General features: G+C 47.7%; 1 protein-coding gene across 1 annotated transcript in view; it reads left to right on the top strand.

Moving 5' to 3' along the window:
* Positions 1-21,196, top strand: part of wdr91 (WD repeat domain 91) — a gene marked incomplete at its 5' end in the record, with an annotated part of 78,430 nt that overhangs the window by 6,662 nt on the left and 50,572 nt on the right. The window contains 6 exon segments of the mRNA XM_038780323.1: positions 4,119-4,191; positions 4,194-4,224; positions 5,424-5,607; positions 5,703-5,903; positions 7,047-7,237; positions 10,018-10,168. Of these exon segments, the coding sequence (XP_038636251.1) occupies positions 4,119-4,191; positions 4,194-4,224; positions 5,424-5,607; positions 5,703-5,903; positions 7,047-7,237; positions 10,018-10,168 (831 nt within the window).

Raw genomic sequence — 21,196 nt, 5'->3', positions numbered from 1 at the left:
CCCCGTGTGTGGTGGGTTTCCTCGGGTGCTCCGGTTTCCTCCCACAGTCCAAGATGTGCGGGTTAGGTGGATTGGCCATGATAAATTGCCCTTACTGTCCAAAATTGCCCTTAGTGTTGGGTGGGGTTACTGGGTTATGGGGATAGGGTGGAGGTGTTGACCTTGGGTAGGGTGCTCTTTCAAGAGCCGGTGCAGACTCGATGGGCCGAATGGCCTCCTTCTGCACTGTATAAATTCTATGATCTAAGTGGGAGGAGGAGTTGGGGGAGGAGATTGAGGAGGGGACGTGGCAGATTGCCATCAGGCGGCATGAACTCTTCCTCTTCGTGCGCAAGGCTCAGCCTCATACAGTTGAGGTGCTGCACAGGCCACACATGACCGGGGACCAGGATGAGCCGGTTGTTTCGGGGTGAGGACAGGTGTGTTAGGTACTCGGGGAGCCAGCACAATCACCATATGTTCTGGCATGCCAGCGCTGGAGGAATTTGAAGGGCGTGGCGAGGACGGTGTCGAGGGTGGTAGGATCCAGGGTCAAACCAGGCTGGGGGTCGCAATATTTGGTGTTGCAGAGGAGCCAGGAGGTGAAAGAGGCCAGTATTCTGGCCTTTTGTGTCCCTGGTAGCCCCGGCGGAGGATTCTTCTTCAGTGGAAGGATGTGAGGCCCCCAAGCTGTGGAGGCCTGGATCACCGACATGGCAGGGTTTGTTAAATTGGAATAGGTGAAATTTGCTTGAGGGGATCGGTGCAAGGGATTTTTAGGCGGTGGCAAACGCTTCTAGACTTCCTGGCAGAAACGGTAGCAATGGTCTGTAACCCGGGAGGCGGGGGGTGGGGTGAGTTCTTTCATTACTTTTGTGTTCAACACTGGGGGATCTGATGGGGGTGTACATATTTGCTATGTTTGCTTTGTGTTTTGACGGGTGGTTAATTTATTATGTACGGGGGAGGGGGGTACTGCGGTATTTGTTTTGTTTTTGTATTTAATTCTATGGGGTTTTTTTTCCTGTTCTGTTGTTCATATTTTTTTTTTTTAAGTGTCACTATCGTCCCTGCTTCCACCACCACCTCCGGCAGCGAGTTCCAGGCATCCACTGCCCTCTGTGTAAAAAAACAAAAAAAAACTTGCCTCATACATCTACTCTAAACCTTGCCCCTCGCACCTTAAACCTATGCCCCCTAGTAATTGACCCCTCTACCCTAGGGAAAAGCCTCTAACTATCCACTCTGTCTCTGCCCTTCATAATTTTGTTAGACCTCTATGAGGTCGGCCCTCAACCTCCGTCGTTCCAGTGAGAACAAACCGAGTTTATTCAACCGCTCCTCATAACTAATGCCCTTATACCAGGCAACATCTGATAAACTCTTCTACACCCCTCTCTAAATCCTCCATATCCTCCTTGGTAGTGTGGCGACCAGAATGAAACACTATACCCCAATTGTTGCCTAACTAAGGTTCCATACAGCTGCAAACATGACTTGCCAATTTTATACTCAATGCCCGGCCAATGAAGGCAAGCATGCCGTATGCCTTCTTGACTACCTTCTCCACCTGTGTTGCCCCTTTCAGTGACCTGTGGACCTGTACACCTAGATCTCTCTGACTGTCAATACTCTTGTGGGTTCTACCATCCACTGTATATTCCCTACCTGCATTGGACCATCCAAAATGCATTACCTCACATTTGTCGGATTAAACTCCATCTTCCATCTCTCTGCCCTAGTCTCCAAACAATCTAAATCCTGCTGTATCCTCTGACAGTCCTCATCGCTATCCGCAATTCCACCAACCTTTGTGTCGTCTGCAAACTTACTAATCAGACCAGTTACATTTTCCTCCAAATCATTTATATATACTACGAACAGCAAAGGTCCCAGCACTGATCCCTGTGGAACACAGCCTTCCAATTCGAAAAGCACCATTACCACTCTCTGCCTTCTGTGACCTAGCCAGTTCTATATCCACCTTGCCAGCTCACCCTGATCCCGTGTGACTTCACCTTTTGTACCATCTACCATGAGGGACCTTGTCAAAGGCCTTAACTGAAGTCCATATAGACAACATCCATTGCCCTATCCTGCATCAATCATCTTTGTGACCCTTTTTCGAAAAACTCTATCCAAGTTAGTGAGACACGACCTCCCCTTTGCAAAACCATGCTGCCTCTCACTACTACATCCATTTGCTTCCAATGGGAGTAGATCCTGTCTCGAAGAATTCACTCCAGTAATTTCCCTACCACTGACGTAAGGCCTGTAGTTCCCTGGATTATCCTTGCTACCTTTCTTAAAACAAAGGAACAACATTGACTATTCTCCAGTCCTCCGGGACATCACCTGAAGACAGTTAGGATCCAAAGATTTTTTGTCAAGGCCTCAGCAATTTCCTCTCTAGCCTCCTTCAGTATTCTGGGGTAGATCCCATCCAGCCCTGGGGACTATCTACCGTACTATTTTCAAGATGCCCAAACACCTCGCGTTTTGGATCTCAATGTGACCCAGGCTATCTACACACCCTTCTCCAGACTCAACATCCACCAATTCCTTTTCTTTGGTGAATACTGATGCAAAGTATTTATTTAGTACCTCGCCCATTTCCTCTGGCTCCACACACAGATTCCCGTGCCTATCCTTCAGTGGGCCAACCCTTTCCTGGCCACCCTCTTGCTTTTTATGTACGTGTAAAAAACCTTGGGATTTTCCTTAACCCTATTTGCCAATGACTTTTCGTGACCCCTTCTACCCCTTCTGACTCCTTGCGTAAGTTCCTTTTCTTTTTTCTTTAAAACAGTGGCACAGATCTCTCTCTTTCTCAACGAACGTCTCTGTAAATCAGGTATTCCTGAGGGCTAACTGTATTGTTTCTGCCACACTTTTGATTATCATTCAATTCTGGTTGCACACTACCAGGAGGCTTTTAACGAGTGCAGAAGAGATTTGCCAGGATGTTGCCTGGTATGGAGGGGCATTAGCTATGAGGAGAGGTTGAATAAACTTGGTTTGTTCGACTACTGGAACGACGGATGTTGAGGGGCGACCCTAGAACATAAGAACTAGGAGCAGGAGTAGGCCATCTGGCCCCTCGAGCTGCTCCGCCATTCAATTAGATCATGGATTGACCTGATAGAGTTCTACAAATTATGAGGGACCTAGACAAAGTGGATAGTCAGAGGCTTTTTCCCTGGATAGAGGGGTCAATTACTAGGGGCATAGGTTTAAGGTGCGAGGGGCAAAGTTTAGAGGAGATGTACGAGGCGTTTTTTAACGCAGAGGGTAGTGGGTGCCTGGAACTCGCTGCTGGAGGAGGTGGTGGAAGTAGGGACGATAGTGACATTTAAGGGGCATCTTGACAAATACATGAATAGGATGGGAATAGAGGGATACGGACCCGGAGGTGCAGAAAAACTTTACTTTAGACGGGCAGCATGGTCGGCACAGGCTTGGAGGGCCAAAGGGCCTGTTCCTGCGCTGTACTTTTTGTTCTTTGTTAACAGTGGATTGAGAACTGAGGTGGTTTGTTTGAGTGGGAATAAGGATAACAGTTGAGGATTACTGTATTCACTGTATTAATTAGCATTGTTTAAAGAGTGATTGCAAGCTACTTCTGTGTGATGTTATAGATATTTTTTAAACTGGTGTTAGTAATATACCTATTTTGCATGAATCAACTCTGGAGCGAGATATCCTTTCCTCAGTCTTACAAATTAAATTAAAGTATTGCAGTTTCTGTACAGTATCTAGCCACTAGTGGGGTTGGTCGAGATTGTGATAGGCATGGAGAATTGTTGAGGTTGTTTGTCAGGGTACTTGTTCTTTAGGGAAATGAAAATCGCTTATTGTCACGAGTAGGCTTCAAATGAAGTTACTGTGAAAAGCCCCTAGTCGCCACATTCCGGCACCTGTTCGGGGAGGCTGTTATGGGAATCGAACCGTGCTGCTGGCCTGCCTTGGTCTGCTTTCAAAGCCAGCGATTTAGCCCTGTGCTAAACAGCCCCTGTCCCCTACCTGTGTTTGTCAGGCACATTGGGGATGTGACAGAACTAGCTGTTATTCACAGGGTGTCAGTTGCACTGTAAAGGATTTGCTGTTCTGGTTCTGAATGTTTTCATCTTGTACCTCAGCTGTTTGCTCTGCAAGCACAGGCAAGAATGAAGAAAGAAGAAGAGATGATTCACCATAAATTGCCCCCTTACATTCAAACATGGACCGACTGGGAGATTCGGAATTGTGAGTACCGCATCTGAAGATCAGCAGTATGAGCTTTTAATCATAGATCAGTCCAAAGCATCATTTCCGCTGGATTGAATCTGGGGGCAATGACCCCAACATCCCTTCCCAGTCCCAACAAGCCAATCCCAATTGCTTAAGAACAATACAAAATGTTATTAGAAACATTATTGATTCTCCTTCATGAACAAAGTGCATCGCATTTCACTGAGATGGCAACTGCAATATAATAAATAAATCTACATTTTCCAAATTATTTAAATGGTTTCTTTGTAATTCTCTCTGCTTGTTTGAAGATTTTGGCTCCTTGTTGTAGTTAACTGCAGTGGTCATCAAATCAGGAGTCCAGTTTTTCAAATCCTCAACCTCTCTCCACACACACAGTTCCCAACTGGTGTCAATGGGTAGTGACTGGAAGTGAAATCTGCAGATTTTGCCTCTCCCTAATCCAGGAGCATAGGTATTTAAAAGTGAAGTAAGTAAAGTTGCCATAGTCCCAGATGAGGAAGGCTACTTTCTCCTTTGAGGGAGAGAGCTGACTTAACCTGAGGATCACCACACCTCCGGCAAGGTCGATGAGGTGGGCCTTCATGAATATGTTCAGCTGGGTCGGGAATTGAACCCATGCCATTGGCATCGCTTCCGCATCACAAACCAGCTTTCTAGCCAACTGAGCTAACTAACCCTATTTACTGTTTTGCTGAACCTTCACCTGAGGTCCAGGTGTGTGACAGCATGACTGGGACACTATGTAAAAAATGATAGTATTGAATGGTGGGCACTGAAGTCAGGAGAAGAAGGATGGAGACTGGACAAATTCAGACATACAATCAGCATTGGTATTGACCAGTCATGGCGGGGTGATTGTAAGTTTCAGTCAAATCATAAATCAGACAATTCAACCAAATTTGGTAATCAAAGCTGGGACTGCGCTCCACCTAATCCTGGGATTGACCTTTTTTTTTTGCTTCAGTTTGTCTTACATCTTTAGTATGAAGTCAGCTTGCTCCTGTATTTAAAATTTTCATGTAATAAGAATTCTGGGCCCGTTTGATCATGTCTCTTCCTCATTTCCAGTAGGTCTGGTTTCCATTCTAAGATCGAGCTGTGGGTAGGTCTCGTTCCAGGCCTGCTGTGGAAGGTCTGGAGTCACCATGGTCTGATGTGCTTTTTTGGCTTACTTTGCTGTTTATTTACAGAGACTTGATGTCCAGCCAGCGGGCCTCATCACTGGCATCCTCTCAGACCAAAACTGGATCATTTTTATCATTGTTACTCCTGCAAAGCAAGAAACCTCCAGGGAAGGGACCAGTGCACTCGGGGTCCTTGCAGTTCTCTCAGAGTCCTGTGTCTTCTGGAAAGAGAGAGAGTCCCAACAACCAGGTATTGACGGTTTGCACAAACCCTATTTGCTGTTTGTGTTCTCCAGTCCACTTTATAGTCCTGTAATCAGGAGGTTCTTTCTTTCTATTGTTCAGACCACCAAAAGTAAAGAGAGTTTAACCTCCAAAGAGGGGAAAGTGCAAGTGAGCACAGCTGCTGACCCCAGCACAGTGCAGCAGCGATCGCGTAAGGTACAAGACCATGAGAGAGACCCAAACTCGGTGCAGCATCGACAGAGGAAGGTACTGGACCATGAGAAAGAACGGAAGGAGCTCTTGTCCAAACATGCGGCCCAGGTAAGAGGCAGATTGATTTGAGGGAATTGGTCAGGATTTCTGGACATCTTCTGTACAATACTTGCCATAGGGATGTTCTGAAGAAACCTTGATCCCTGTTACAGCTTTGGTATGTTGTACTGCATTGCAGTCAGCAAGCTGTCCTCGGGCTGGGTTTAGGGGCAACTTCACAGAAAGGGTGATTCCACTTGGCTGTCTCACAATGAGAGTTCTGACAGCCTAAAACTGGTGTGCAGCATCCCAATACCCTTTACTAGTTAGCAGCACAATTGTGGAAGTTTTCTACTGATTTACAGATTGGTGTGATATCGGTTGATTAATTTATCACAAGTTGACATTTGCAATGGAGCAATTAATTGATTCATATTGCTTCAATTCTCAAACCTTCTCTTGAAGGTTCTGGTCCCATTGAGGTTCACGTTGACAGATTCACATAATCCTCTTAGCTATTTACATGTGAATCACCAACAAAACATGGCAGCATGGTAGCATAGTGGTTAGCATCAATGCTTCACAGCTCCAGGGTCCCAGGTTCGGTTCCCGGCTGGGTCACTGTCTGTGTGGAGTTTGCACGTCCTCCCTGTGTGTGCGTGGGTTTCCTCCGGGTGCTCCGGTTTCCTCCCACAGTCCAAAGATGTGCGGGGTTAGGTGGATTGGCCATGCTAAATTGCCCGTAGTGTCCTAAAAAGTAAGGTTAAGGGGGAGTTGTTGGGTTACGGGTATAGGGTAGATACGTGAGTTTGAGTAGGGTGATCATTGCTCGGCGCAACATCGAGGGCTGAAGGGCCTGTTCTGTGCTGTACTGTTCTAAATTCTAAATGTGCCTATGTGCTATTCATAGAGAGCATTACAGCCAGATCTGATCCTGCATGGGCAAATCCTATTGGCTTGAGCAGTGATGAGAGGCAGTTTTGTCTGAATTTTACCTTAAGCCCCAAAGCTAATTAATGTCTGCTATCCTGACTGAGACTGTCCCACTCAGAACAGAAATTAACTTTGCAGTCAACAATAACTTCCTATTGTTGAAACACTAGCCTATGAGGGTTTAAAAAGTTATTTCATCAAACATTGTGTATAGCCTTCACTAATAGCTGATTGCAGCAGGGTTAAAATGTCACTATTTTGTACCTTCTCTGTGCGTAGAGTCTAGAGAAAAAAACGGAATCTGTCAGCGCTGAGATGGATAGTCCCAGCAGCCCTGAGATGGTTGTGGATCAACTGGATTCTCCCACAAAACTGGCCAAGCTGAGCCTGGAGAGAGGGAATGAGCAGCCTTTCATAGTATTGAGTCAGGAGGAATATGCAGAGCATCACTCCTCCATTATGTACTGCGGGTGAGTGGTGGGGTCGGATGTGGGACTTGTGTCTCGAAAATGCTTTTTAATAGCTTGACTGAATTCTGAAATTCTCCTTCATAACTGACATTCTGCACAATTGATTTGGAAACAGTTGAACAAAAACGTGACTGGTTCACTTTGTATTGGGAGGAGGTTAATATGTGTGGGTTTCATTGATTTCACTCAGAACTGCATGAGTTGTTTTTTCTCTCCCTCCATTGATGTGAGTGTAATCGTAATGGGAAGAAGTAATAGATTCCAGGGACTGCTTCTAATTCCAGAATTATTACTCCCCGGGACCTCAAATCTAATGTCGATTTGACGCTCGGTCTGAATGACGATCAGTCAGTTGTTGCGATCTGTATCAAGATGTGGTACAGTCAGAGAAAATACTGAGTTTGCCTGTACAGCAGCCTGCTGTGCTAAAGTGACAGAATTCTGTCTAATAGTCTCAAAACAGCCTCTGGATGGTGCAATCCTGGCATTATTTCAAGGAAAACTAACTGATCACAGATTCATAGATATTTATTCCACACCTGTGGTTGAGCAGTGATAACTAAACTCAGTCACACATCTAAGTACATTCCTCTTGGCAACTCTGGTTTGGCTTTCTTGTACTCAAACAATTTGTTAAGCGAGAGGCACTGGTGTTGGTGCCTCTGGACAACCAGCTCCAGGTAATGAGGAAGTTGAGATTCATTGTGTAGTTACAGTAAGATTAGTCCACTTGTAGTCTCTGAGGATAATGCACCATAAGAACGTAAGAATTAGCAGGAGTAGGTCATCTGGCCCCTGGAGCCTGCTCCGCCATTCAATGAGATCATGGCTGATCTTTTGTTGACTCGGCTCCACTTTCCGGCCCAAACACCACAACCCTTAATCCCTTTATTCTTCAAAAAACTATCTATCTTTATCTTAAAAACATTTAATGAAGGAGCCTCAACTGCTTCACTGGGCAAGGAATTCCATACATTCACAACCCTTTGGGTGAAGAAGTTCCTCCTAAACTCAGTCCTAAATCTACTTCCCCTTATTTTGAGGCTATGCCCCTAGTTCTGCTTTCACCTGCCAGTGGAAACAACCTGCCCGCATCTATCCTATCTATTCCCTTCATAATTTTATATGTTTCTATAAGATCCCCCCTCATCCTTCTGAATTCCAACGAGTACAGTCCCAGTCTACTCCCCTCTCCTCGTAATCAATCTCCTTCAACTCTGGGATTAACCTTGTGAATCTCCTCTGCACACCCTCCAGCACCAGTACGTCATTTCTCAGGTAAGGAGTCATAAACTGAACACAGTACTCCAGGTGTGGCCTCACTAACACCTTGTACAATTGCAGCATAACCTCTCTAGTCTTAAACTCCATCCCTCTAGCAATGAAGGACAAAATTCCATTTGCCTTCTTAATCACCTGTTGCACCTGGAAACCAACTTTCTGTGACTCATGCACTAGCACACCCAGGTCTCTCTGCACAGCTGCATGTTTTAATATTTTGCCATTTAAATAATAATCCCTTTTGCTGTTATTCCTGCCAAAATGGATAACCTCACATTTGTCAACATTGTATTCCATCTGCCAGACCGTAGCCCATTCACTTAACCTATCCAAATCCCTCTGCAGACTTCCAGTATCCTCTGCACTTTTTGCTTTACCACTCATCTTAGTGTCTGCAAACTTGGACACGTTGCCCTTGATCGGCAACTCCAAATCATCTATGTAAATTGTGAACAATTGTGGGCCCAACACTGATCCCTGAGGGACACCACTAGCTACTGATTGCCAACCAGAGAAACACCCATTAATCCCCACTCTTTGCTTTTATTAATTAACCAATCCACTATCCATGCTACTACTTTATTTACCCTTAATGCCATGCATTTTTATCTTATGCAGCAACCTTGGTTGCTTGTATGGCACCTTGTCAAAGGCTTTCTGGATTCCAGATATACCACATCCATTGGCTCCCCGGTATCTACCGCACTGGCAATGTCCTCAAAAAATTCCACTAAGTTAGTTCGGCACGACCTGCCCTTTATGAACCCATGCTGCGTCTGCCCAATGGGACAATTTCCATCCAGATGCCTCGCTACTTCTTCATTGATAGATTCAAGCATCTTCCCTACTACCGAAGTTAAGCTTACTGGCCTATAATTACCTGCTTTCTGCCTACCTCCTTTTTTAAACAGTGGTGTCACGTTTGCTAATTTCCAATCCGCCGGGACCATCCCAGAGTCTAGTAAATTTTGGTAAATTATCACTAGTGCATTTGCAATTTCCCTAGCCATCTCTTTTAGCACTCGGGGATGCATTCCATCAGGGCCAGGAGACTTGTCTACCTTTAGCCCCATTAGCTTGCCCATCACTACCTCCTGAGTGATAACAATCATCTCAACGTCCTCACCCATCATAGCCTCATTTCTATCAGTCGCTGGCATGTTATTTGTGTCTTCCACTGTGAAGACCGACCCAAAAAACACCTGTTCAGTTCCTCAGCCATTTCCCATCTCCCATTATTAAGTCTCCCTTCTCATCCTCTAACAGACCAATATTTACCTTAGCCACTCTTTTTTGTTTTATATATTTGTGGAAACTTTTACTATCTGTTTTTATATTCTGAGCAAGTTTACTCTCATAGTCCATATTACTCTTCTTTATAGCTTTTTAAGTAGCTTTCTGTTGCCCCCTAAAGATTCCCCAGTCCTCTAGTCTCCCACTAATCTTTGCCACTTTGTAAGCTACCAGTTTTGAAAGTATGTCTCTTGTTATTGATTTAGGGTGGATTGCTCTGGTAGGAGAGTCGCCAGTCTGGATGTTGATGGAGTGGTTAAAGTGTGGGCTTTTAACCCCACCATGCAAACTAAGGCCACCATAATGTCCAAATCACAGCTGCTTTCCTTGGAGTGGGCGACCAAACCGGACCGATTGGTGAGGAACAAACTGCACAATCTGGATATTTCTCTCAAAATCTGTTTCTTTCAGAATATTCACCAGAATCTAATGGGAAGAGCCATTAGTGAAGTAATGTGGAGTGCAAGGCGGCTTAATGACGAACTGTGACATTGGAGTACCACAGAGTGGCAGAATAGCATGTCGATGAGAAGCAGGCAGCTCAGGGTGCAGTGCAGTGATGGGTGCTGTGCTGTGTTGAACTCCAGTTACTCCAATGAACTCCAATTTGGGTGGAACGGTAGCACAGTGTTTCACACTGTTGCTTCACAGCACCAGGACCTGGGTTCGATTCCCAGTTTGGGTCACTGTCTGTGCGGAGTCTGCACGTTCTCCCCATGTCTGCATGGGTTCCTCCAGGTGCTTGGGTTCCCCCCTCAGTCCAAAGATGTGCAGGTTAGGTGGATTGGTCACACTAAATTGCCCTTAGTGTCCAGAAAGCTTGGGTGGGGTTACTAGGTTACGGGGATAGAGTGGAGCTGTGGGCTTGGGTGGGGTGCATTTTCCAAGGACCGGTGTGGATTTGATGGGCCAAATGGCCTCCTTCTGCTCTGTAAATTCTCTAAATACTAAACTGTTGTTTTCCTTGTGAGGCTGTAGATCAGTGGCAGCGTATTGAGTGAGGGAATGTTTCCTTTCTGTATGCCATTGTTTGTTACTGCTGGTTTAAATACTTGAGGGTTCCTCATGTTTTAAATCCATGAGTGGATTGAGTCTGAAGGTTCTGTTTAATATTCTTTGCAAAATCCTTAAGGTGTGAAAATACTGCATGAATTGAAACCACCCATTGGAAAACTTATAAATGGAGCCAAATTGAAAGACTGTCATATTCAGAAGGTGCTAAAAGTGCCACGTTTTGAGGTTTGACCAAATGTCAAGTTGGTTAGTTGATAACGCTCTTGTCTTTGAGTCAGAAGGCGTGGCTCAACTTCCATTCCAGGATTGGGGTACAAGATACTAGGCTGACACTTCAGTTGTGCTGAAAGAGCGTTGCACTGTCAGATGTGCTGTCGAGGTGTTACATTGAAGCCCTTTCTGCCCTGCTGGGTAAAAGATCCCATGGCAGTATTTTGAAGAAGACTAGGCGAGTTCTCCTTCAGTATCTTTGTTCAATATTTATTCCCCAATCAACATCACAGAAATAGATTATCCAGTTATTATCGCCTTGTTTGTGGGAAGTTGCTGTGCGGAAATGTACTTCCTACATTACAACAGTGACTAAAAGGTCAGAAATGCTCAAACACTTCTGGACGTCCTGTGACTTTATCTTTCATTTCTTTGATGTCATTCACCATGTCATTTAAATATGATGTCTATACAGAAGTTGCCTATTTTAAATAATCCTTCCGGATAATGCAATTATTCTTGTGTTATTAATAGACATCTACACGTGTTCTCTCAAACTGAGAGAATGAATAGAACATAAAGAGCAGCTGAACTAAAATTAGCTTAATTTATCCGTCATGACTGAAATGTTAAAACTGTTTGTCTCCCTGCTGTTGCCTCCATTACGATTAGAACAAACCTGACTATTATCATAATTCCTGTACTTGTAAGTGCTGCAGGTTACTGTACTAATCATGCAGTCTGTTTATCACTATCCCTATGCTCCTATCACCCCATTATGTAATTTTTCAGGACATTGTGCAATTTTGCCATGAGATTCAAACTTTGTTTCATGCCATTGCAAAGTCTGCCCATTTCAGTGTCTGTAACATTGTTCGACTACACCCTGCCTTAGCTCATCTACTGTTGAAATCCTCATCCGTGCCAGCGTTGCTTCTAGACCTGTCTGTTCCAATGCACTCCTGGCTTGTCTCCCACATTGTACCCTTTATAAATGTTGAAGTCATCCAAAACTCTGCTGTTAGCAACTTAATTCAAAGCAAGTTCCATTACCCAATTATCCTTTGCTCCCTGTCCGACGTTAGCTCCCAGTCGAGCAACATCTTGACTTCAAATTTCCATCTTGTTATCAAATCCCTTCATGATCTCCCCCCTCGTATGTGTAATCTCCTCCATCGTATATCCCTCTGAGATATCTGCCCTTTTCTAATTCAGGTCTCTTGTGCCTTTCCAAATGGAATTGATCCACCATCAGTGGCTGTACCTTCAAATGCTTTGGCGCTAAACTCTGGTTTTTCCTACCTAAGCTCCTCTGACCCTAAACTTTGCTTTCCTCCTTTGACAAAGTTCTTGAAATCTATGTCTTTCACCAGCATTTGGTCATCTGATCTGATAACTTCAGAAGTGCTTTGGTTTTGTACTTTGTTTCATAATGCTCCTGTGAAGCATAATTGGATGTTTGAGTGTGTTAAAGGCGCTATATAAATATAACTTGTTGGAGCTGGTGAAATTCATCGTCGCCCTTTGTCTCTTCTGACACAGCATACTTGGTCAGTTCCTCAGGTAGCTGGTGGTGCCACGCAATCTGGACCTCCCAGCAGCAAGGTATTGCACTTGTTCTAATGATGCAGCTTGGGAGGGTTTTGCCACAGTGCGCTCAAAAATATTATTCACATGGAAGAGATACTGGACAAAATTGGTTCATCACTTTGTAGGTGGAGAGACGTGCTTGGACATTCTTGGTACCTTCTTTGCAGCTGATTTCTGGTCTTTTCAGGCTAAACAGAATCAGAATCGTTACAGCACAGAAGGAACTCCGCCAGGAATTCGAGAAAGGGCTGCCACCGCCGGAAGAACCCTTGTACCGACCCCCTCAGGGCAAACTTGGCCCTCTCCAGTTTGATGAACCCGGCCATGTTGTTAATCCAGGATTCCGGGCTCGGGGGCTTCGTGTCCCTCCACTGTAAAAGAATCCTACGCCGGGCTACTAGAGACGCAAAGACCAGGATACCGGCCTCTCTCGCCTCCTGCACTCCCGGCTCCGATGCTACCCCAAAGATAGCGAGCCCCCAGCCTGGTTCCACCCTGGAACCGACCACCTTGGACAGTTGACTGGGGCCAGGTGAGCCGGGCACAAGAAGAGGATGAGTTCACCCTCTCCAGGGAGTCCGCCCATGTCTTCTCGTCGATCTCCTCCCCTAGCTCCTCCTCCCACTTAGCTTTCAGCTCTTCCACCGAGGCCTCCTCCCCCTCCTGCATCACCTGATAAATTGCCGAGATCCTACCCTCACCGACCCACGTCCCCGAGAGCACCCTATCCTGCAGCCCGCTTGGCGGCAATAGCGGAAACTCCGCCACCTGCCGCTTAACAAACGCTCTAATCTGCATATACCTGAAAGTATTCCCAGGGGGGAGACCCCACTTCCCCTCCAACTCTTCTAAGGTCGCAAACTTTCCGTCGAGGAAAAGGTCCCCCATCCGCCTGAAGCCTGCCCTATGCCAACTCAAAAAACCCACTATCTATACTCCCTGGAGCAAAACCGGTGATTTCCCCGTATCGGGGCCCAAACTGAGGCCTTCACTTCCCCCCCCCCTATGCCGCCTCCACTGACCCCAAATTTTGAGGGAAGCCACCACTACTGGACTCGTAGATTACCTTGCCGGGGGGAGTGGGAGCGGGGCCGTCACCAGTGCCTCCAAACTCGTGCCCACGCAGGACGCCATCTCCAACCTCTTCCATGCGGCACCCTCCCCCTCCATCACCCACCTACGAATCATTGCCATATTCGTAACCCAGTAGTACCCGCACAAGTTGGGCACCGCCAAACCACCTACCTCCCTGCCTCGCTCCAGGGATACCCTCCTCACTCTCGGGATCTTCCGCTCCCACACGAACCCCAGAATACTCTTATTAACCCTCTTTTTTTTAAAAAGCCTTCGGAATCAAGATGGGGAGGCACTGGAAGAGAAACAAAAACCTCAGGAGCACCGTCATCTTAACTGACTGGACCCTGCCCGCCAAAGAGAGTGACAGCGCATCCCACCTCCTAAACTCCTCCTCCATCTGTTCCATCAGCCTCGAAAAGTTTAGCCTATGCAGGGCCCCCCAGCTCCTAGCTATCTCGACACCAAGACATCTAAAGCTCCTCTCCGCCCTCTTCAATGGGAGTTCTCCTATCTCCCTCTCCTGGTCCCCCAGGTGCAGCACAAACAGCTCACTCTTCCCCCACGTTGAGCTTATAGCCCGAAAGTCCCCAAACTCCCCAAGTATCCTCCACGCCTCTGGCATCCCCCCCCCCCGGCCGGGTCCGCAATGTACAACAGTAAATCATCCGCGTACAGCGACAACCGGTGCCCCCACCCCCGCACAATCCCCCTCCAGTTCTTCGAACCCCTTAGCGCCATGGCCAGGGGCTCAATCACTAACGCGAAGAGCAGGGGAGACAAGGCCCCCCCCCCTGCCTTGTCCCCCGGGACAGCCGAAAGTCCTCTGACCTCTCATTCGTCACCACGCTCGCTACCAGGGCACTATACAGCAGCCTCACCCAGCTAATGAATCCCTCATCAAACCCAAATCTCCTCAACATTTCCCACAGGTAGCTCCACTCCACCCTATCGAAAGGTTTCTCCGCATCCATCGATGCTACTATTTCCGCCGACGCCATCATCATGACATTAAAGACCCGCCTCGCATTAACATTCCGCTGCCTCCCCTTCACAAACCCCGTTTGGTCCTCATGGATAACCATCGGGACTACATCTTCCACCCTCCTGGACAGTATCTTCGCCAACAACTTTGCATCCACGTTTAGGAGCGAGATCGGCCTGTAAGACCCACACTGGAGGGGGTCCTTATCCTGCTTCAGGATCAGTAAGGTTATTGCTCCAGACATCGTCGGGGGCAAAGCCCCCTCCCCTCCCTCGCCTCATTCAGGGTCCTTACTAGCAACGGGCCCAGCATGTCTGAACTTCTGATAAAACTCCACCAGGAACTGTCAGGTCCCGGTGCTTTCCCTGTCTGCATGTTCCCCAGCGCCTCCATCAGCTCCTCCAACTCGACTGGGGCCCCCAGACCCTCCACCTGCTCCTCTTCCGCTCTTCGGAACTCCAGGTTGGTCCAGAAAGCAGTCCATCCTGCCCACCTCACCAGGGGGCACCGACCGGTACAGCCCCTCGTAAAAGGATCTGAACACCCCATTAATGTCCCTACCACTCCGCACCAGGTTCCCTCCTGCATCTGTGACTTCCCCTATCTCTCTCGCTGCCTCCTGCTTCCGGAGCTGGTGGGCCACTATCCGGCTTGCCTTCTCCCCGTACTCATATACTGCCCCCTGCGCCCTCCTCCCGCCTCCGCCTTCCAGGTGGTCAGTATATCGAATTCCGCTTGGAGACTGCGACGCTTCCTCAAAAGCCCCTCTTCCGGGACATCCGCCTACCTCCTGTCCACTCTTACCATTTCTTCCACCAACCTCTCCCTCTCAACCCTCTCCTCCCTCTCCCTGTGCGCCCGAAAATATATCAGCTCCCCTCTAACCATCGCCTTCAGCGCTTCCCAGACCACCCCAACTTGCACCTCCCCATTGTTATTAGCTTCCAAATGCCCCTCTATGCACCTAAGGACCCGCCCACATACTTCCTCCTCTGACAGAAGCCCCAGAGCTGATCCTTCCCTTCCCCCAGCTCCAGGTCCACCGAATGCGGAGCAGGGTCAGATGTGACTATCGCCGAATACTCCGCCCCTACCACTCTCGGGATTAGCGCCCCGCTGAGGATAAAAAAATCAATCCGGGAATAAGCCTTGTGGACATGGGAGAAAAAGGAAAACTCCCTACCTCCCGGCCTCAAAAACCGTCTGATCCATGAAACCCCTCAGCACTGAGACCGCCGCCGGCCTCTTACCCGTCTTAGACCTCGAACAATCCAGAGCTGGATCCAACACAGTATTAAAATCCCCTCCCAAGATCAAGGTCTCCAGGTCCGGAATCCGGCTCAACATTCGCCGCATGAAACCCGCATCATCCCAGTTGGGGGCGTACACATTAACCAGAACCACCCACTCACCATCACGTATCTACCACAGCTGTCCGCCACCACATTCGATGCCACGAACGACACACTCTTGCCAACTAAAATCGCCACCCCTCGATTCTTCGCATCTAGCCCCGAGTGAAACTCCTGTCCAACCCAGCCTCCTCTCAGCCTCACCTGATCCGCCACCTTAAGGTGCGTCTCCTGGAGCATAGCCACGTCCGCTCCCAGCCCCTTCAAATGTGCCAAGACCCGGGATCGCTTCATCGGTCCATTCAGCCTCCTCTCGTTCCATGTGACCAGCCGAATCTGGGGAGTCTTCCCCCTCCCTCTGCGCCGATCAGCCATAGCTCTCCCTCGGCTCACCACGTGCCCGCAGAACCCCCCAGGCCCGTTCCCCATGATGGCAGACCCCCCCCCCCAACCCCCCCCCCCCCCATCACCAGCAGTTTCCCTTCAGCCCTTGCAGCAGCAACCTGATAACCCCCCCCCTCCCTACAAGCGACGCCCCCCCCCCCCCCCCCCCCTTCCCCCCCAGCTATGTAATCCCTTCCATCGTACTTCGTAAGTCAGCCGGCTCCTGCTGACCCCGGCTGCTCCCACCACCCCAATGACCCCCACCCCCGGTGTAACACAACCACCACTCCTCCCCCCCCCCCCCCCCCCCCCCCCCACCCACACACACACACACACACACACACACACACCCAGTGCCGGTCCCGCCCACTGCTGCTCCAGCGCGGGAAGAAAGTCCGCACTTCCATCTCAGACCCCGCCCCTCCCCGACCGTACACGCGGGAAAAAGAAAGGCGCGTGACCCAGTGGGACCGAGAACAGCTCCCCAGCCCTCCACCAGTGAAAAAACAAGAAAGCACCCAAACAAACAAATAACAGCCCCAAAAAGCGAAAAAGCAGAAAGGCAAAAAGACATCATCAAACACAACCAGAAAAACGAAATGATACCAAGGAGGACAAAGCCTCCAGACTATGTACATCAGTCCCCAGCCCCCCAGTCCTCAGTTCGAGTCCAACTTCTCTGCCTGGACAAAGGCCCAGGCCTCCTCCGGGGAATCGAAGTAAAGCTGGCGATCTTTGTAAGTGACCCAGAGGCGAGCCGGCTGTAACAGGCCAAACTTCACCCCCTTCCTGTGAAGCACTGCCTTCGTCCGATTAAAACCAGCCCTTCTCTTCGCCACCTCCGCACTCCAATCCTGATAAATCCTTATCTCTGCATTCTCCCACTTGCTGCTCCTCTCCTTCGCCCATCTCAGCACACACTCCCGGTCAACGAAGCGGTGAAAACGGACCAGCGCCGCCCTAGGCGGCTCGTTCGGCCTGGGCTTCCTCAACAGCACTCGATGGGCACCCTCCAGCTCCAAGGGCCCCTGGAACGACCTCGCGCCCATTAACGAGTTCAGAATCACGGCCACGTAGGCCCCCAAGTCCGAACCTTCCAGCCCCTCCGGGAGGCCCAGGATCCACAGGTAATTCCGACGGCAGCGGTTCTCCATCTCCTCCATCATAGAACATAGAACATAGAACGATACAGCGCAGTACAGGCCCTTCGGCCCTCGATGTTGCACCGACATGGAAAAAAAAACTAAAGGCCATCTAACCTACACTATGCCCTTATCATCCATATGCTTATCCAATAAATTTTTAAATGCCCTCAATGTTGGCGAGTTCACTACTGTTGCAGGTAGGGCATTCCACGGCCTCACCACTCTTTGCGTAAAAAACCCACCTCTGACCTCTGTCCTATATCTATTACCCCTCAATTTAAGGCTATGTCCCCTCGTGCTAGCCACCTCCATCCGCGGTAGAAGGCTCTCGCTGTCCACCCTATCTAACCCTCTGATCATTTTGTATGCCTCTATTAAGTCACCTCTTAACCTTCTTCTCTCTAACGAAAACAACCTCAAGTCCATCAGCCTTTCCTCATAAGATTTTCCCTCCATACCAGGCAACATCCTGGTAAATCTCCTCTGCACCCGTTCCAAAGCTTCCACGTCCTTCCTATAATGAGGCGACCAGAACTGTACGCAATACTCCAAATGCGGCCGTACCAGAGTTTGGTACAGCTGCATCATGACCTCATGGCTCCGGAACTCAATCCCTCTACCAATAAAGGCCAACACACCATAGGCCTTCTTCACAACCCTATCAACCTGGGTGGCAACTTTCAGGGATCTATGTACATGGACACCGAGATCCCTCTGCTCATCCACACTACCAAGAATTTTACCATTAGCCAATATTCCGCATTCCTGTTATTCTTTCCAAAGTGAATCACCTCACACTTCTCCACATTAAACTCCATTTGCCACCTCTCAGCCCAGCTCTGCAGCTTATCTATGTCCCTCTGTAACCTGCAACATCCTTCCGCACTGTCTACAACTCCACCGACTTTAGTGTCGTCTGCAAATTTACTCACCCATCCTTCTGCGCCCTCCTCTAGGTCATTTATAAAAATGACAAACAGCAACGGCCCCAGAACAGATCCTTGTGGTACGCCACTCGTAACTGAACTCCATTCTGAACATTTCCCATCAACTACCACTCTCTGTCTTCTTTCAACTAGCCAATTTCTGATCCACATCTCTAAATCACCCTCAATCCCCAGCCTCCGTATTTTCTGCAATAGCCGACCGTGGGGAACCTTATCAAACGCTTTACCTCACTAGCCATTTCTTGTGGAGCGCCTCGTGCGACTCCACCTTCACTGCCAGGCCTAGGAGTTCGTCCTCGCTGTCCGAGGCCTTTTGCTGTAGCTCTCGGATCTCTGCACCCTGAGTCATCTGAGTCGCCATGAGCTTGTCCAGCGAGGCCTTAAATGGTTCCAGGATCTCAGCCTTCAGCTCTCTTAAGCAGCTCCTGCTGCTCCTGCGCCCACTGCTGCCACGTTGCCAGTTCCCCTCCCGCCGCCGTCTTGTTTTTCCTGCCTCGCACCTTTCTCTGCTCCAAAGCCGATTTTTTGACCACTCCGCTCCGCTCCTGGTCCAGTCCATCCACCGGTAGATGAGCGTAGTGGATGTGTTCCACAGAGAAAAGTCCAGCCAGCACCGCTACGGGCCCTTAAAAGAGCCCAAAAGACCAAAAATAGCGGGAGCTACCGAACGTGCGGCTTAGCTCCGCATCACTGCAACCGGAAGTCCTCGGGAACTGCAGTAATATCCTGGAGCTCTCCATCCGGCACAACAATCTTCCTTTGTGCCAGGTATGACTCCAACCAGCAGAGGGCCATACCCCTATGTCCTTCATTAGGATTTTTAATCTGTCAAGAGGGATGAACAAATTGTTGAGTAACCTTAAAACAATTTGATAATTTTTCTCTCAGTCCTTTATCACCTCATGCCATTGGCACTTCTTCAACATTCTGATTAGAGATTTAGGTTTTGTTAAAGGTGTGCAATTATGTCCTGATTGCATAATTACTGGTTTTCCAAAGACAGTTGTTTTATCAGGTTCCATGTCCAGTTTTATCTGTGCTTGTCCCTGGAAGGCTTGCTCTGCAGTCAGGGCATCTCACTTGATACCACATCTGTGCTAATAAAGAGGCTTGCTCCAGCTACTGTGCAGAATCACCACTCTTTTCAGTGACCCTAATGTGTTATCATCCCTGAACTGGAAACAAGTAGGACTTTTGTATTCCTGCACCTTCCTTCGGTCCTGATTGCTGAGTTAATATAAATGACATCCCCAATCCATTCCACATTGTACAACCTCGACCCAACACGGCACAATGTGAATATGTGACCATACAGGACTGAGAGGGGCAGCGCAGTGGCTAGCATTGCCACGGCGCCAAGGTCCCAGGTTCGATGCCGGCTCTGGGTCACTATCCATGTGGAGTTTGCACATTCTCCCCGTGTTTCACCCCCCACAACCCAAAGATGTGCAAGGTAGGTGGATTGGCCACGCTAAGTTGCACCTTAATTGGAAAAATGAATTGGGTACTCTAAATTTATAAATCAAAAAAAAATACAGGACTGAGATTCTTGTGATTGTTATAATTATTTCAGACCAATAAGATCAATATCATCATCATTTCTGAATTTTAAATCTTTCCATATCGTTTCACACTTGCAAACCCTGTTGTTTGTCTTTGGACAATTTATCACAAGCATATTTTGAGTCCCATCTGAAACACCTGTTAACACTTCTCTGGGCAGTCCTGGGCTTCATTTGTCTATTATTGTTCCAATCCTGCTAGATCGGCAAAAATCCTTATTTCTGTTGTCTGTTCTTCTGTTGAACTGAAAACTACACTATATATCTGAACGGTCTCAATGCTGCGAGAATTGAATTCTCCATCTTTTATGATGTTGCCAAATATCCCATTTGTGCCATGAAGTCTGCTGGAAATGACTGCTTTTCAGGAATCTTTGTGGAGCATCAAACATTTGATCCAAAAGTGTGTCCCTTTTGGAAATAAAACTAATTTCAGTTGGGGCCAGGAGCTTTTCATGTGTGACATTTTCACACAATTTAACAATTTAAAAGTGAGCACTGAACAAGGAGTTTCCAAATTAAATTTCTGCTATGTTTGTGTAGTCTATTGAAATCCAGGATATATTCCTACATGACATCATCCGTTTTATGAAATTTCTCAGTTTGACCATGCCTCATGGTCGTTTAATAGATCATCTTATCATCATGTGAGTGTCCCTTTAGGAAAACATGACTTCTAGCATGACTTCAGTGATGTCATTTGTGGGTGGAGCTGGGTTGTGGCTGTCAGGTGAGAGAGGGTTTCAGTTTGTTGCTTTGGACTGCAGAAGAGAAGCAGTGTTTCCCTGTTTTCATTTTAAAGCTGTTCCAGGGAATTGAAAGCACATTGGGTGTGGCAAATTGCCTTGGTAACTAAAGATTTGCTTTCCGGAAGGTGTTTTGAATCTGGTGGATCAGAATCTCGGGAAATTACCTGTCCCATTGAACTGAGATTACAGTGTGCTGGACCATGCCCTTGAAAGGGGTTTTTGGTTTATGGGATTTTGTTATTAAATTGGAACAGCTAACATTAAGGGTTATATACATAGATTACTGTAGCTGTTGTGCTTTCTTTATGTCTGTAATTAATATATTCTTGATGTTTTATATATGTTAACTACATTCTTATAATACATAAAAGCA

This window comes from Scyliorhinus canicula, chromosome 20, assembly GCF_902713615.1.
Source record: "Scyliorhinus canicula chromosome 20, sScyCan1.1, whole genome shotgun sequence".
In the NCBI taxonomy this organism is placed as follows: Eukaryota; Metazoa; Chordata; class Chondrichthyes; order Carcharhiniformes; family Scyliorhinidae; genus Scyliorhinus; species Scyliorhinus canicula.
The sequence above is the reverse complement of the archived record's forward strand: the minus strand, read 5'-3'. Positions and strand labels throughout refer to the sequence as shown.